Here is a 13,290-nt window from a genome sequence, read left to right as displayed (position 1 = left end):
GACTGAATAGGAGCCCTGAGCTGAGCACAAGAGCTGGTAAGATTACCATGGAGCATTCCATGAAATTTTCACATGCAAATAGCACTTGATTACTATGATATGCCAAAGCCAAAAATCATTAGGTCCTTAGCTTTGGTGTGTGGCTGTGATACAATTGTACTAATCTTAAACCATATTCCGCAAAGTAACTACAATTTCAAACATTGAAAATACTGCAACAAAAAGAAAAAGTGGATGAAATATATTCTCTCTAAGAATTACAATGTTTTAAATGTACATCATGTTGACACTATTATTGCACTTCATACACAATGGGAAAAAAAAATACACAAGTAGCCTTTATTCATGTAATGTATATACTTTAACATACAAAGACAACATATACAAAAGTCATAATTTATTTAACATTTTTGACATAAGAACAGTTGTTTAAGATTAGTGGGCAGTAAAGTGCAGTTGTCTTACAACACAAGCTAAAAGTTATTGGTCAACAAGTAGGCTAACTCTCATAGTTGATAGTTTAAATGCATTTATATTAGTTTGAGGTATATGTGACAGGATTACATAAAAATATAGTTAGATCTGATATTTTCTCTTTGTTATTTACAGAGCAGCAATAAAGGGAGTCTCTCTGGACATTCAGGTCTAGATCTATTATCTTTCTGTAGTGAGGTCCAAATGATCTGTGTTTGAAGCCTGTTTTGGAGAAAATAACACATGGAATCAAATACAACATTTCACAACCTGCTAATATATGTTTTCTTATTTTTGTGGAGTTGAATGTACCTTTTTATAGTTATATATTGTGTGTTTATACAACGGGTGCGCCTAATCCTGAATGCTGATTGGTTAAAACCGCATTCTAGCTGGTGTCTATTCCACAAGTGTGTGTGTGTTATATTAATTTGAGATATGAGATATATATCTATTTATACAATATACAGTACCAGTCAAAAGTTTGGACACACCTACTCATTAAAGGGTTTCTCTTTATTTTTCCTCTTTTCTACATTGTAGAATAATAGTGAAGACATCAAAACCGATGCTCATGTGTCTTTGCCCAACCAAGTCTCTTCTTATTATTGAAATTCGACAATGAAGGCCTGATTCACGCAGTCTCCTCTGAACAGTTTATGTTGAGACCTGTTTCTAAAAGCATTTATTTGGCTGCAATTTCTAAGGCTGGTAACTCTAATGAAGTAATCCTCTGTAGCAGAGGTAACTCTGGGTCTTCCTTTCCTGTGGCGGTCCTCATGAGAGCCAGTTTCATCATAGCGCTTGATGGTTTTTGCGACTGCACTTGAAGAAACTTTCAAGTTCTTGAAACGTTCCAGATTGACTGAACTTCATGTCTTAAAGTAATGATGGACTGTCATTTCTCTTTTTTTATTTGAGCTGTTCTTGCCATTATATGGACTTGGTCTTTCACCAAATAGGGCTATCGTCTGTATACCACCACTACCTTGTCACACCACAACTGATTGGTTCAAACACATTAAGAAGGAAAGAAATTCCACAAATTCACTTTAACAAGGCACAGCTGTTAATTGAAATGCATTCCAGGTGACTACCTCATGAAGCTGGTTGAGAGAATGCCAAGAGTGTGCAAAGCTGTCATCAAGGCAAAGGGGGGCTACTATGAAGAATCTCAAATATAAAATATATTTTGATTTGATTAAAAATTTTTTGGTTACTACATGATTCCATGTGTGTTATTTCATAGTTCTGATGTCTTCACTATTATTTTACAATGTAGAAAATAGTAAAAAGAAAGTAGGTGTGTCCAAATTTTTTTGACTGGTACTGTATATATTGTCTTTACTCTGATTTACAGTGCATTCGGAAGGTATTCAGACTCTTGACTTTTCCAAAACAAATTATGCTACAGCCTTGTTCTAAAATTGATTAAATATTTTTTTCCCCTCATCAATCTACTCACAATACCCCATAATGGGGTATTGTCTACAAAAAAACAACTCAAATATCACATTTACAAAAGTGTTCAAACCATTTACTCAATATTTTGTTGAAGCACCTTTGGCATTGATTACAGCCTTGAGTTTTTTTGGGGTATGACACTACAAGCTTGGCACATTAATATTTGGGGAGTTTCTCTCATTCCTCTCTGCAGATCCGCTCAACCTTTGTCAGGTTGGTTGGGGAACGTTGCAGCACAGATATTTTCAGGTCTTTCCAGGTTCATGTCCGGGCTCTGGCTGGGCCACTCAAGGACATTCAAAGACTTTTCCAAAAGCCACTCCTGTGTTCATGGCTGTGTGCTTATTGTTATTGTCCTGTTGAAAGGTGAACCTTCACCCCAGCCTGAGGTCCTGAGCGCTCTGGAGCATGTTTTCATCAAGGATCTCACTATACTTTGCTCCGTTCATCTTTGTCTCAATCCTGACTAGTCTCCCAGTCCCCGCCGCTAATAAACATCCCCACAGCAAGATGCTGCCACCACCATGCTTCACCGTAGGGATGGTGCCAGGTTTCCTCCAGAGGCGACGCTTGGCATTCGGGCCAAAGAGTTCAATCTTGGTTTCACCAGACCAGAGAATCTTGTTTCTCATGGTCTGAGAGTCTTTAGGTGCCTTTTTAGCAATTCCAAACGGGCTGTCATGTGCATTTTACTGAGGAGTGGCTTCCGTCTGGCCACTCTACCATAAAGGCCTGATTGGTGGAGTGCTACAGAGATGGTTGTACTTCTGGAAGGTTCTCCCATCTCCACAGAGGAACTCTAAAGCTCTGTCAGAGTGACCATCAGGTTCTTGGTCACCTCCCTGACCAAGGTCCTTCTCCCCCGATTGCTAAGTTTGGCCTGACGGCCAGCTCTAGGAAGAGTCTTGGTCGTCCCAAACATCTTCCATTTAAGAATGATGTAGGCCAATGTGTTCTTGGGGACCTTCAATACTGCAGAAATATTTTGGTACCCTTCCACAGATCTGTGCCTCGACACAATCCTGTCTTGGAGCTCTACGGACAATTCCTTCGACCTCATGGCTTGGTTTTTGCTCTGACATGGACTGTCAACTGTGGAGCCTTATATAGGCAGGTGTGTGCCTTTCAAATGATGTCCAATCAATTGAATTGACCACAGGTGGTCTCCAATCAAGTTGTAGAAACATCTTAAGGATGATCAATGGAAACACGATTCACCTGAGCTTAATTTTGAGTCTCATAGCAAAGTGTCTGAATACTTATGTAAATAAGGTATTTCTGTTTTTTATTTAGAATATATTTGCAAAAATGTCTAAAAACCTGTTTTTGCTTTGTCATTATGGGGTAGTGTGTGTAGATTTCTGATTATTATTAAAAACATGTATTCCATTTTAGAATAAGACTAAGGTAACAAAATGTGGAAAAGTCGAGGGGTCTGACTACTTTCCGAAGGCACTGTAAGTTTCAGTATATGTATGATTTTGAGGTATATTCAAGGGTGAATGTTATTCTTACCTCATCGTCTAATGAAAGCCACAGGGAGTTCACGGTTGGGAACAAGCGTCCCCGAATGGATCGTTTCAACTGGTTCACTATCTGTCGCCACAATTTCATAATCTCTGATGACCTGATAGAAAGACAGGAAAAAGGAGCAATCATTAGATTATGAAGGGCATGTAAAAGGACAACCAGTATCAATTGAGGTAAGACTCACATGGTGACATGAAACCATTTTTCAAGGTTAACACACATTGCAGGACAAAGTCTTCTTGGAACTTAAAGTTATACAGTGCCTTCAGAAAGTATTCATACCCCTGGACTTTTTTCACATTTTGTTGTGTTACAGCCTGAATTCAATATGAATATAATGACAAAGTGAAAACATGTTTTTAGAAATTTTTGCAAATATATTGAAATGTAACTACAGAAATACCTCATTTACATAAGTATTCACACCCCTAAGTCAATACATGTTTACATGTTAGAGTCACCGTTAGCAGCAATTACAGCTGTGAGTCTTTCTGGGTAAGTCTCTACAAGTTTTGCACACCAGTATTGTACAATATTTGCACATTGTTATTTAGAAAATGATTCAAGCTCTGTCAAGTTGGTTGTTGATCATTGCTAGACAGCCATTTTCAAGTCTTGCCATAGATTTTCAAGACGGTTTAACTCAAAACTGTCACTAGGCCACTTAAGAACATTCAATGTCATCTTCGTAAGCAACTCCAGTGTATATTTGTCCTTATGTTTTAAGTTATTGTCCTGCTGAAAGGTGAATTTGTCTCCCTGTGTCTGTTAGAAAGAACACTGAACCAGGTTTTTCTCTAGGTTTTTACCTGTGCCTAGCTCTATTCTGTTACTTTTTATCCTAAAACAACTCTCGAGGCCATGCCGATAGCAAGCATACTCATAACATAACGCAGTTTGAAAATATGAAGAGTGGTACTCAGTGGTGTTGGATTTATGCCAAACATAATGCTTTGTATTCAGGACATAAAGTTAATGTCTTTCTCAGGTTTTGCAGTTTTACTTTAGTGCCTTGTTGCAAACAGGATGTGGTAGTCAGATGAGGTAGTCATAAAAAAATTATGTTCAACACTATGATTGCACACAGAGTGAGTCCATTCAACTTATTATGTGACTTGTTAAGCAGAGGTTTACTCCTGAACTTATTTAAGCTTGTCATAACAAAGGGGTTGAAAACTTATTGAGGCATTTCAGCTTTTTATTTTGAATTAATTTGTAACAATTTCTAAAAACATAATTATTGGGGTATTGTATGTTGGCTAGTGACACAAAATATAAATTGAATACATTTTCAATTCAGGCTAGAACACAACGTATGTGAAAAGGGACTGTACACATTGAAACCTCACGCAGGAAGACGGAGTAGTATACTGTATATCGCCCACAGGTGTTAAGCCCAACCTGCGGTAATACTACAATGTTGGCAACTTGGTGGCCACTTTGGGGGCACAGGAGGTTGTTCTTACCCAGCAGAGTGCCAACTGCAGCTGTAGCTCTGCCAGACGCCGCCCAATACACATCCTCTTCCCAACACCAAACGGCACATGGGCAAAGGGGTTGATGGTACTGCTCTCTTTTAGCCAACGCTCTGGTTTAAACCGGCTGCTGTCGTGGAAGTATTCCTCATTGGCACCCTGAGCATGGCTGTTGATCATCAACACTGTCTGCAAATGAAAAATAAAAATCACTCAAATCAAATGTTAAATGAGCCGAGACTGTAATCGCCCCAACATGAGCTCTTAAATGATGGAAAACGAAGTAATCCATTTACCCCCTTGGGAATGGAGTAATCCCCCAACACAGTGTCTTTGTCTAAGGTCCGACTCGTGAAGGGAACTGACGGCGATAACCTGCAGGAATTTGAAAAAAGTGTTTGGAAATATAGTCTTGAAGCGGGAGGACACATGTACGTACGTGTAAGCTATTTAGGATCAGTTAAACATACTCAAACCTTTTTTTAAAGGCAAGTTGAAAGGAAAATAGCTCATTTGTCAAAATTCATAGACATTATCTGTGTGAGTTTCTGCATTAAACTACAAAAAACACTTGTAAATCGAAATTTCTGTATATTAAAAAGAAGACCGATTAACCCTAAAATGTTTTTCTTTCAACTCGCCAAATTGAGCCCCGTTTCAAATGATCACTCTTTTCTCGACGCGAGATGCGCATCATCACTTCACACTGCCAATTTTTTTAATTCGAAAAAATATTCTGTTCTATTTTATTCTGATATATCACATAGTTTGTTTTACTATAAATTAGGTGTGTGTTGACTGTGATAAGGGCTTGGGAAATAAAAGTGTATTGTCTGCTAAATTAACAAAACAAGGCTATGCCATTGCACAGTAATAGGCTTTTACAAGCAAGCGCCACTGCTGAGGTTACTGCCTTTTTGAAGATTGTGTTCCACAATATAATATAACTAGTTGACTTTGTGGTTTCAATAAATCAGTCTTAAATGGCACTTGTTTTTTTATTGACTGAATATATATTGTGCAATTTAGAAATTAGGATTTGTTATCTGTCATGTTTATGATAAAAAGTACTCAAGTTCAATATATTTAATATGGATTCCCCCTGTGAAGAAACAGTGCAGAATTGCAGGAAATGGTTTAAAAATTGCAACAACCAATGTTTTATTTATTTTTGTGTTTCATTCAAAATTATTATAGTTTTTTTTGCGCACCCACTTTCAGACAAAGTCAAGCGCCCATGCCTCAACTCATTTGTTTTGGACTTGTGTACCGGTTTGAATGACATACAGTACACGATGACTGCAATGTTATTGTTTTTGCGTCACATCCCAGTGGAATGTCTTACTGTACCTCATGGATTCCTTGAGGCAGGCCTTGATGTAAGGCATTCTCTGGAGGTGCTTGGCACTGGGAGTCTGACTAGCAGGCAGAACCTCTCTGATTTCTTGGAGCAGCTTCTTCTGAACGCAGGGGTTACGGGAGAGGTTGAAAATAGCCCACAGCATGCTGTTGGCAGTCTAGAAAACATCAACAGAGAGAGAGAGAGAGAGAGAGAGAGAGAGAGAGAGAGAGAGAGAGAGAGAGAGAGAGAGATGTCAGACTCATTCAGAGAGATACTATATACTGCATTCCATAGAGGGGGTCCTACAGTAGATGGAGCTGAGGAACGTGAGGGGTTCCTCAAGGGCTGTTTCTGTCACATCTGGACTGCAGACCAGATTACCTCAGTCTTTGAACCACTACTATTACAGTTTGCACCTGTTTGTTTCTTCTCTCACAGGGAGGGAATACCACTTCAAGCGTAGAGTAAATTAGTTAAAACAATGTATGGGAGCAAGAAATGAAGTAAGGTGAAAGTCATCAACAATAAAGGAGTGTCATGTTTTCCCCTCTTATTTTTCAGAAAATAGAAAAGCAAACTAGTCACTGGTGCAAGTGAATGATAAATCTGTCCATGTTTTTGTTTGTACGACCGAGATTCAAATCCGGGTCCCGCTAAAACCTAGTCATTAAGCAAGTCTTCAGGTGACAAGCAATGTAACTCATCACAGTTCACCGGAAAAATTTGAGGACTATCACACTTCAGTGTTGTGACGCTAAATTATTAGCAAGGATACTCATCATGCAAGTGTGATTCACCGAACCATCTCTGTTACATTTGTCAACTGATCCTTACCGTCTCCACTCCTCCGATCTGGAGCTCTGTGATGGCGGCGTACAGCTCTTTCTTGGACAGGTGACTGTGGCGGTAGATGTCACACAGGAAGTCGTCACTGGGCCCTGTTGCCCCTGCATGGCGCTTTATCTTCTTGTCTATGTAGACTTTGGCTGCGGACAACAACAAGAGACAAACGCGAAATAATTAACTGACAGATGTTTTTTTTAAAGCTAGGTAACAATGACTGCATATAGTCCATTTTTAAAGCCATTCTAAATGGTCAACTTTATTCACCAAAACATGGATTCTCATTTGTGAAAGGCTGTAACCAGTCATAAACAATGATAATTTTAACTTCTACAAACAAGTCAACGATATTTAACAAGCCAGAAAATGCTCTCACTTCCACTCCCTATCGCTAAATTCAAAAGCCCTCAACCATCTTTTATCTACTGAACCTGGCCACGAGGACAACATACACGGCCACTGTTTATTATTTGTATTTATTTAACCTTTATTTAACTAGGCAAGTCACTTAAGAACAAATTCTTAATTACAATGACGTATAGGAGACCCCTTGAGACCCCTTAAATGCAACAAAAATCAAAATAATGCTAATTGAACCATTCTCCTTTTTATTTGAAATGCTATTTTGAACTGCTACAATGGTAAAAGCTTTTTCCAAATCAGTGGAACCCAAGACTGTTCCCAGGGCAGGCCTGGTTGTAGCTAGATATGTTCGATTTGGCATCGGGGACAATTTTAGGATTTTACCTAACCCTAACCTTTTATCTAACCTTAACCTAATTCTGCTAACATGCTACGTTAATTCTCCTAACCTGTCATGTTAACTATCCTAACCTGCTGTGTAAGTACTCTTAACCTGCTATGAAAAGTAACTTCTGCAAGTCAAAACTGGCGGACCTGACCTGAGAGCAGTGTGAGTATCCACTAATGCGATACAGCCCACCTCTGTGGTTTAAAAAGAAAAATCCCATTGTGACTGCACTTGTCATCCCGTGACAGTCCTGTATTTCAGTCCCTTTTCATGTGTCCCGACTTTTCTTTTTACAAGAAGGTTGTTTTGTCACCAAGGAGTATCGATTAATCCAGGCTACAAGAGTGAAGTTCTAATGACGATCGCCAAATGTCATTACACGTTGTGTTTTTGATTGGAGGCAGGAATTATTTGGGTGGACTGAATGTGCGTAGGTAGCCTACTTTTTTAAGTGATTTGTTTGACAATCAGATGAAAACATCAGGACAGGTTGTGTTTTTCCTTTTTCCAATGACATGTCTTGACAATTAGGCCTTAAAGCCACACACACACACACACACACACAAAATAGAGCCCCCCCCCCCCCCCCCCCCCCCCGCACCTGTGTATATACATATATGTGTGTGTAAGAGAGGGTGGACAGGTGCCTACAAGCCACCGGCAAGCAAGCAGCACAACAAACGATCCGTAGCAAGGCCCTGAGCCAACATTCCACTCCCACGTCTCCTCCTCCCCTCCATCCCTGTTCCCGCTACTACAAATATTTGGCAGTGTTCTCCCCCTTAGGTCATCCGGTTTACTACAACTCTGATTGTGTTGAGTAAGAGGGGGTGAGACAAGTGCATGGATCGCAGACAGTGGTGTAAAGTACTTAAGTAAACATGCTCAAACACTACTAAAGTAATTGTTGGGGTATCGGTACTTTATAATTTATATTTGACAACTTTTACTTCAGTGTATTCATAAATAAAATAAAAATATCTTTTACTCCATACATTTTCCGTGACACCCAAAAGTACTGGTTACATTTCGAACACTTAGCAGGACAGGAAAATGGTCCAATTCATCCCTACTGCCTCTGATCTGGCAGACTCACTAAACACAAATGCATAATTTGTAAATTATGTCTGAGTGTTGGAGTGTGCCCTGGCTATTTGTACAAAGTAAAAACAAGAAAATGGTGCTGTCTACTTTGCTTAATATAAGGAATTTGAAATTACTTTTACTTTTTGATACTTAAGTATATTTTAGCAATTACATTTACTTTGATACTTAAGTATATTTAGAACCAAATACTTTTAGACTTTTACTCAAGTAGTATTTTGCTGGGTGACTTTTACTTGAGTAGTTTTCTATTAAGGTATCAATACTTTTACTCAAATATCACAATTGGGTACTTTTTTCCACCACTGATCGCAGAGGCACCCGGTTCATATCTCTCTCTCTCTCCTATCACCTGACTGGAAATTTGCTCAAAGCGGTTCTTGGGTAATACGTCATCTGGACACGCTCCGGGTGGAAGGATTGGGGGGTGTCAAGAGAGGGGTTGGAAGTGAACGTGGCAGGCATTGAGGTTTCATCAGAGGGAGAGAGGACATGGAGAGGAGGTCACTTAGAGGGAGGGCAGTTGGAAGTGACTAGGGGGGGTGCTTTAGCGGTGGTTGGGTGCGATGTGGTTGCTTTAGCGGTGGTTGGGAGCGAGATCAGGGGGCATTGAGGTTTTAGGGTGAGAGAGTGGACATGGAGGGGAGGTTTCTTTAGAGGGATGGGGAGGGGACCGAGAGTAGGAGGAATTTTTACCTGTACTGAATATACGGTCCCATGCCGTGGTGTGGTCCTGCCATGTTTTGGTGTTCAGTTTTTTGTGGAGCTCCACTGGCGTGACCATCATGGCGCCAAATGTGCTCATCATCTACACATCCACAGAGAGAGAGAGAGGGAAAGAGAGAGAGAGAGACTTTAAATGTAACAATCAAATAAAGACATACAGTACATGACAATGTAACAATTTATAGTTGCAACCAGTCATTTTCAAATATTACCTCCAGTGTTTCAATATCAACTTATAGCACAGGACCATGGTTACTATAACAAAATGTTGTTTAAAAGATGTTGTAAATACATGCATGTCTCCTGGCTGCTGAAGATATTAGTTTGCCCCGGTAAATTCCTGCCTGCTCAGAGACCAGTTTCAGATAGTCTACTGATTCATCAGTAATTGTAGCAGTGGTGATTAGCCCACTCACTAAAGTGAACTGCACTCTATCTATAGGCTCAGAGCGATATCGCAGTATAGCTCTGTCACAAAAAGATCACTAAAATCATCCCCAAGCCAGGGGTTTTCAGCTGCACCCACAATACCTGAATCACTATATGCAGATAGTAACTGGATGTGTAAAATCAATGACCACTTACCGTCTTTATGGATGTGATAAAGGTCATAGCCTCCTCGTTGACATTGTCATGCAGAAGTCCGAAGCGTTTGTCGTAGAGCACTAAGCAAATGGCTGTAATTAGATAATAAAATAATTGAGCAACAACATGTATTAATGTGTTATTGATTTAACTTTTCCTCAGTAGCAAATCAATTATAATGTCCATTCATTCTAATAAGACTTTTACTTAATTTTGTTTTTAAAACAATGAAATTATCATTAGAATAATTCAAATGATTTAATACATCCACATTACATATAAGCAACAATCTTTATTGTAAATATGTATATCTAGCCACAAATATGTTATTTATATTATAAACAATAGGCTACTTACTCTCCATTGACCATTTATTCAATTCGAAGTACAAGTCCACAAATTGTCCATTGTCAGTCACTTGCCCAATTCTACTAACGAAATCGGCCAACACCTACATTTCGGAGACAATAAAAAGTCCTTATTTGATCAAATTCACCTTGAAATGTGCTGTTTTAACGCAGATAAATTATCTTACAAACCTGGTTTATTTTTCCATCAAGTTTCGCGACTTCTGTGGGTTTCATCAATTTCTGCTGAAACGTGCTTCTCACCCTCTGCCAGTCTTCCCCTTCCCTGAAAATCATCAGGAAATATATTCATTAGTAGGCTACGTCTGTTAAAATAGATACCTGTGTATTTCTGTTGAGCAAATAGCATGATATCATAGGAATACTGAAAAGTGCCAATTACAGAATGAGAAGTCCATATGCCTCGTCTCTTAAGTCTCGGTATGCTTTCCAGGGTTTGATCTCCAGACGCTGTGGGTAAGCGCTCTCCTTTCTGTAGAGTGCCTCCACTAAGCAAGGTGCGCCAATATGGACCGATTCAAAGGAGCCGAGTTTCATCCGGAAAATCTTTCCGAATTTCTTATGGTAATCAATCTAAAAGGAAGAAATATCAGACACAAAACATTTAATCCACAAATAAAACAACTTAATTCTTTATTAAAATGAAATAAAATAAAACATCTGTCGAATTGTTTTTAGTTTGTATTATTCTTCTCGTTATAATATATTTTTGTTATAATTTACCAATGCATTGTGTTGTCTTTGCAGCCCTCCTTTGAGTAGTAGTTCTATCAAACTGCCAAATAAGGGCCAGTTGGTGGGTCCAGGTATCGAGTCCAGGCTCTGAGTCTGCGAGGGAAGACTGTGTCGACAAGGCGCAACCAATGTAGCATCCTTCGGGTCCAGGACGCACACTGAAGATGTTGGCTTGAAGTGCTGCAAACCAACCGTTTTCTTTTTTAACAATTCTACTATCTGTGGTACCTTTTGGATTTGTGCCCTCATTCTCGTGCTGTGATAGGCTAATAAAGAATAAATACTGGGACACGAATGAATGTATTTGCTTTGTTGGAAACTTGGAAGTTTCAGTGTTCTCGTTTCTTGGAACTGTGACGCCTACCACAATATATATACTCTGACAATGTTTATTCATAACCAATCAGGGATTGGGCTTGCATGGTGTGGCCGGCGAGCCCACACCATTCATTTATGGATCCAAATTGTGAGGATCGCATGACCCCAGATAGACGCAGAAAGTGCGCTTGCCTCATCACTTATAAATAAACATATCGGCCTAAACTGAAGGTGACGCAGTTCGCTTGAACCATCAGCAGTCACACTATGAGGGCATGTCAGCGATGAGGATGGCATGTTTTGGGGTTTTGAAGTACCATGTTGTTGCCCTATAAAAGTGCTTACTCACTGAGTGTCAGTTGCCATCGTAATAACCTTGAACCTTGAGAAATGTTTACTGGAGTGCTTAGGGGGAGCATGTGGGTTTTGTAATCCCCTAACACAGGAGCACACACATGGGTACAATCATAGTGCGCACAAAACACAAACACACATGCATGACACTGACCAGTGGCGATTTTAGCATGTAAATCTTGGTGGGGCCACACAAAAAAAGTGGGATGCATCAGCAAAGCCACTACACAAAACAGCACTAAACAATACATTAATTGCTGCTAACCACTGCTACACCTGGTTATCAGCAGAGCCCTGTCTGACAGCGAAACAGTTCATTCAGCCTCGTTTCCTGCTTTAAAAAAAAACATAGCTGATATGGCTGACTTGCTTAAATAAATGTGGTTTCTAATGACAATTAAGATGTACTTGCTATGGCATAAGTGGACGACGAGCGGATAAGAGACATTCCGTAATTTCGATTAAGACATTACATGCGAGCGTGACGACGGACGTAGTCAATATAACTATTTGTTCAGCACTTTTGAAATGTACAGCAACAGAATTCAGATAATGGGCCGTTCTTACAGTGTTCCAGAACCATAGGATAAATAAAGGGGGCAAATAAGCAGCCAATGAAAGCTCTTACAATATTGGATGACTACATATCTATAAAACAGGTTATGGGCTACATGTGCACCACCACGTTGGAACAGTAGGTGAATTTAAGAGGTGAAAAAATACCAAATGATTCGGGTGAGGCACATTGAACGCTGTTTGGGTATTTGGAGGTCAAAAAAGACACACGTCAAATAACACTATTTGACTCATTAAATAAGCTTTTATTTTGACACGTCAAATAACACAATTCTATTATAGAATGTTGTGTGTGCTGAATTTGCACATGCAAGCCAAGCGCCACCACTACTATCAGTAGGACTGTCAAAGCTGTACAAAAGAAAGTCTGCAAACAATCACACACCGGTCATGAACTATGTGTTTACAATACCGCATTGGTGAAAATAGACCAAATTATTAGTGTGAGGCACATGGCTACTAACAGCATACAACACAACATACACGTAGTATTACTTTCTTATACATATCGAATACATATCGCCCTGGCATATTACATCATTTATGAAGCAGCATACAATACATTTTTTAAGGATTGTAACATTTCTTTAATTTTTGCCTAAAATGACATACCCAAATCTAACTGCCTGTAGCTCAGGACCTATT

The 13,290-nt window shown here is 39.4% G+C and overlaps 1 protein-coding gene across 1 annotated transcript; it reads right to left on the bottom strand.

Annotated features, from left to right (window-relative positions):
* Positions 1-332: 332 nt before the first annotated feature.
* Positions 333-11,857, bottom strand: LOC110493887 (1,25-dihydroxyvitamin D(3) 24-hydroxylase, mitochondrial). Its single transcript, XM_021568449.2, has 12 exons — positions 11,386-11,857; positions 11,045-11,235; positions 10,834-10,927; positions 10,652-10,745; positions 10,295-10,386; positions 9,680-9,791; positions 7,120-7,271; positions 6,294-6,460; positions 5,240-5,318; positions 4,935-5,132; positions 3,454-3,565; positions 333-696 (listed from the first exon to the last, which is right to left on the bottom strand). Exons 1-11 carry the CDS (start codon positions 11,644-11,646, stop codon positions 3,455-3,457), a joined length of 1,551 nt encoding a protein of 516 aa, XP_021424124.1. The 5' UTR covers positions 11,647-11,857; the 3' UTR covers positions 333-696; position 3,454.
* Between the last annotated feature and the right edge of the window lie 1,433 nt (positions 11,858-13,290).

This window comes from Oncorhynchus mykiss, chromosome 17 (genome assembly GCF_013265735.2).
Source record: "Oncorhynchus mykiss isolate Arlee chromosome 17, USDA_OmykA_1.1, whole genome shotgun sequence".
Lineage (NCBI taxonomy): Eukaryota > Metazoa > Chordata > Actinopteri > Salmoniformes > Salmonidae > Oncorhynchus > Oncorhynchus mykiss.
Note: the sequence above shows the minus strand (reverse complement) of the source record. Positions and strands in the feature narration are given on the sequence as shown.

What these genes read in the sequence shown, in the direction of transcription:
- LOC110493887 (XM_021568449.2), bottom strand. Translation starts at nt 11,646, where the DNA reads ATGAGGGCACAAATCCAAAAGGTACCACAGATAGTAGAATTGTTAAAA. An exon ending in GCATATGGACTTCTCATTCT is followed by an intron (nt 10,928 to 11,044) that starts GTAATTGGCACT and finishes GATGATTTTCAG; the next exon opens with GGAAGGGGAAGACTGGCAGA. An exon ending in AGATCGGAGGAGTGGAGACG is followed by an intron (nt 6,461 to 7,119) that starts GTAAGGATCAGT and finishes GATGTTTTCTAG; the next exon opens with ACTGCCAACAGCATGCTGTG.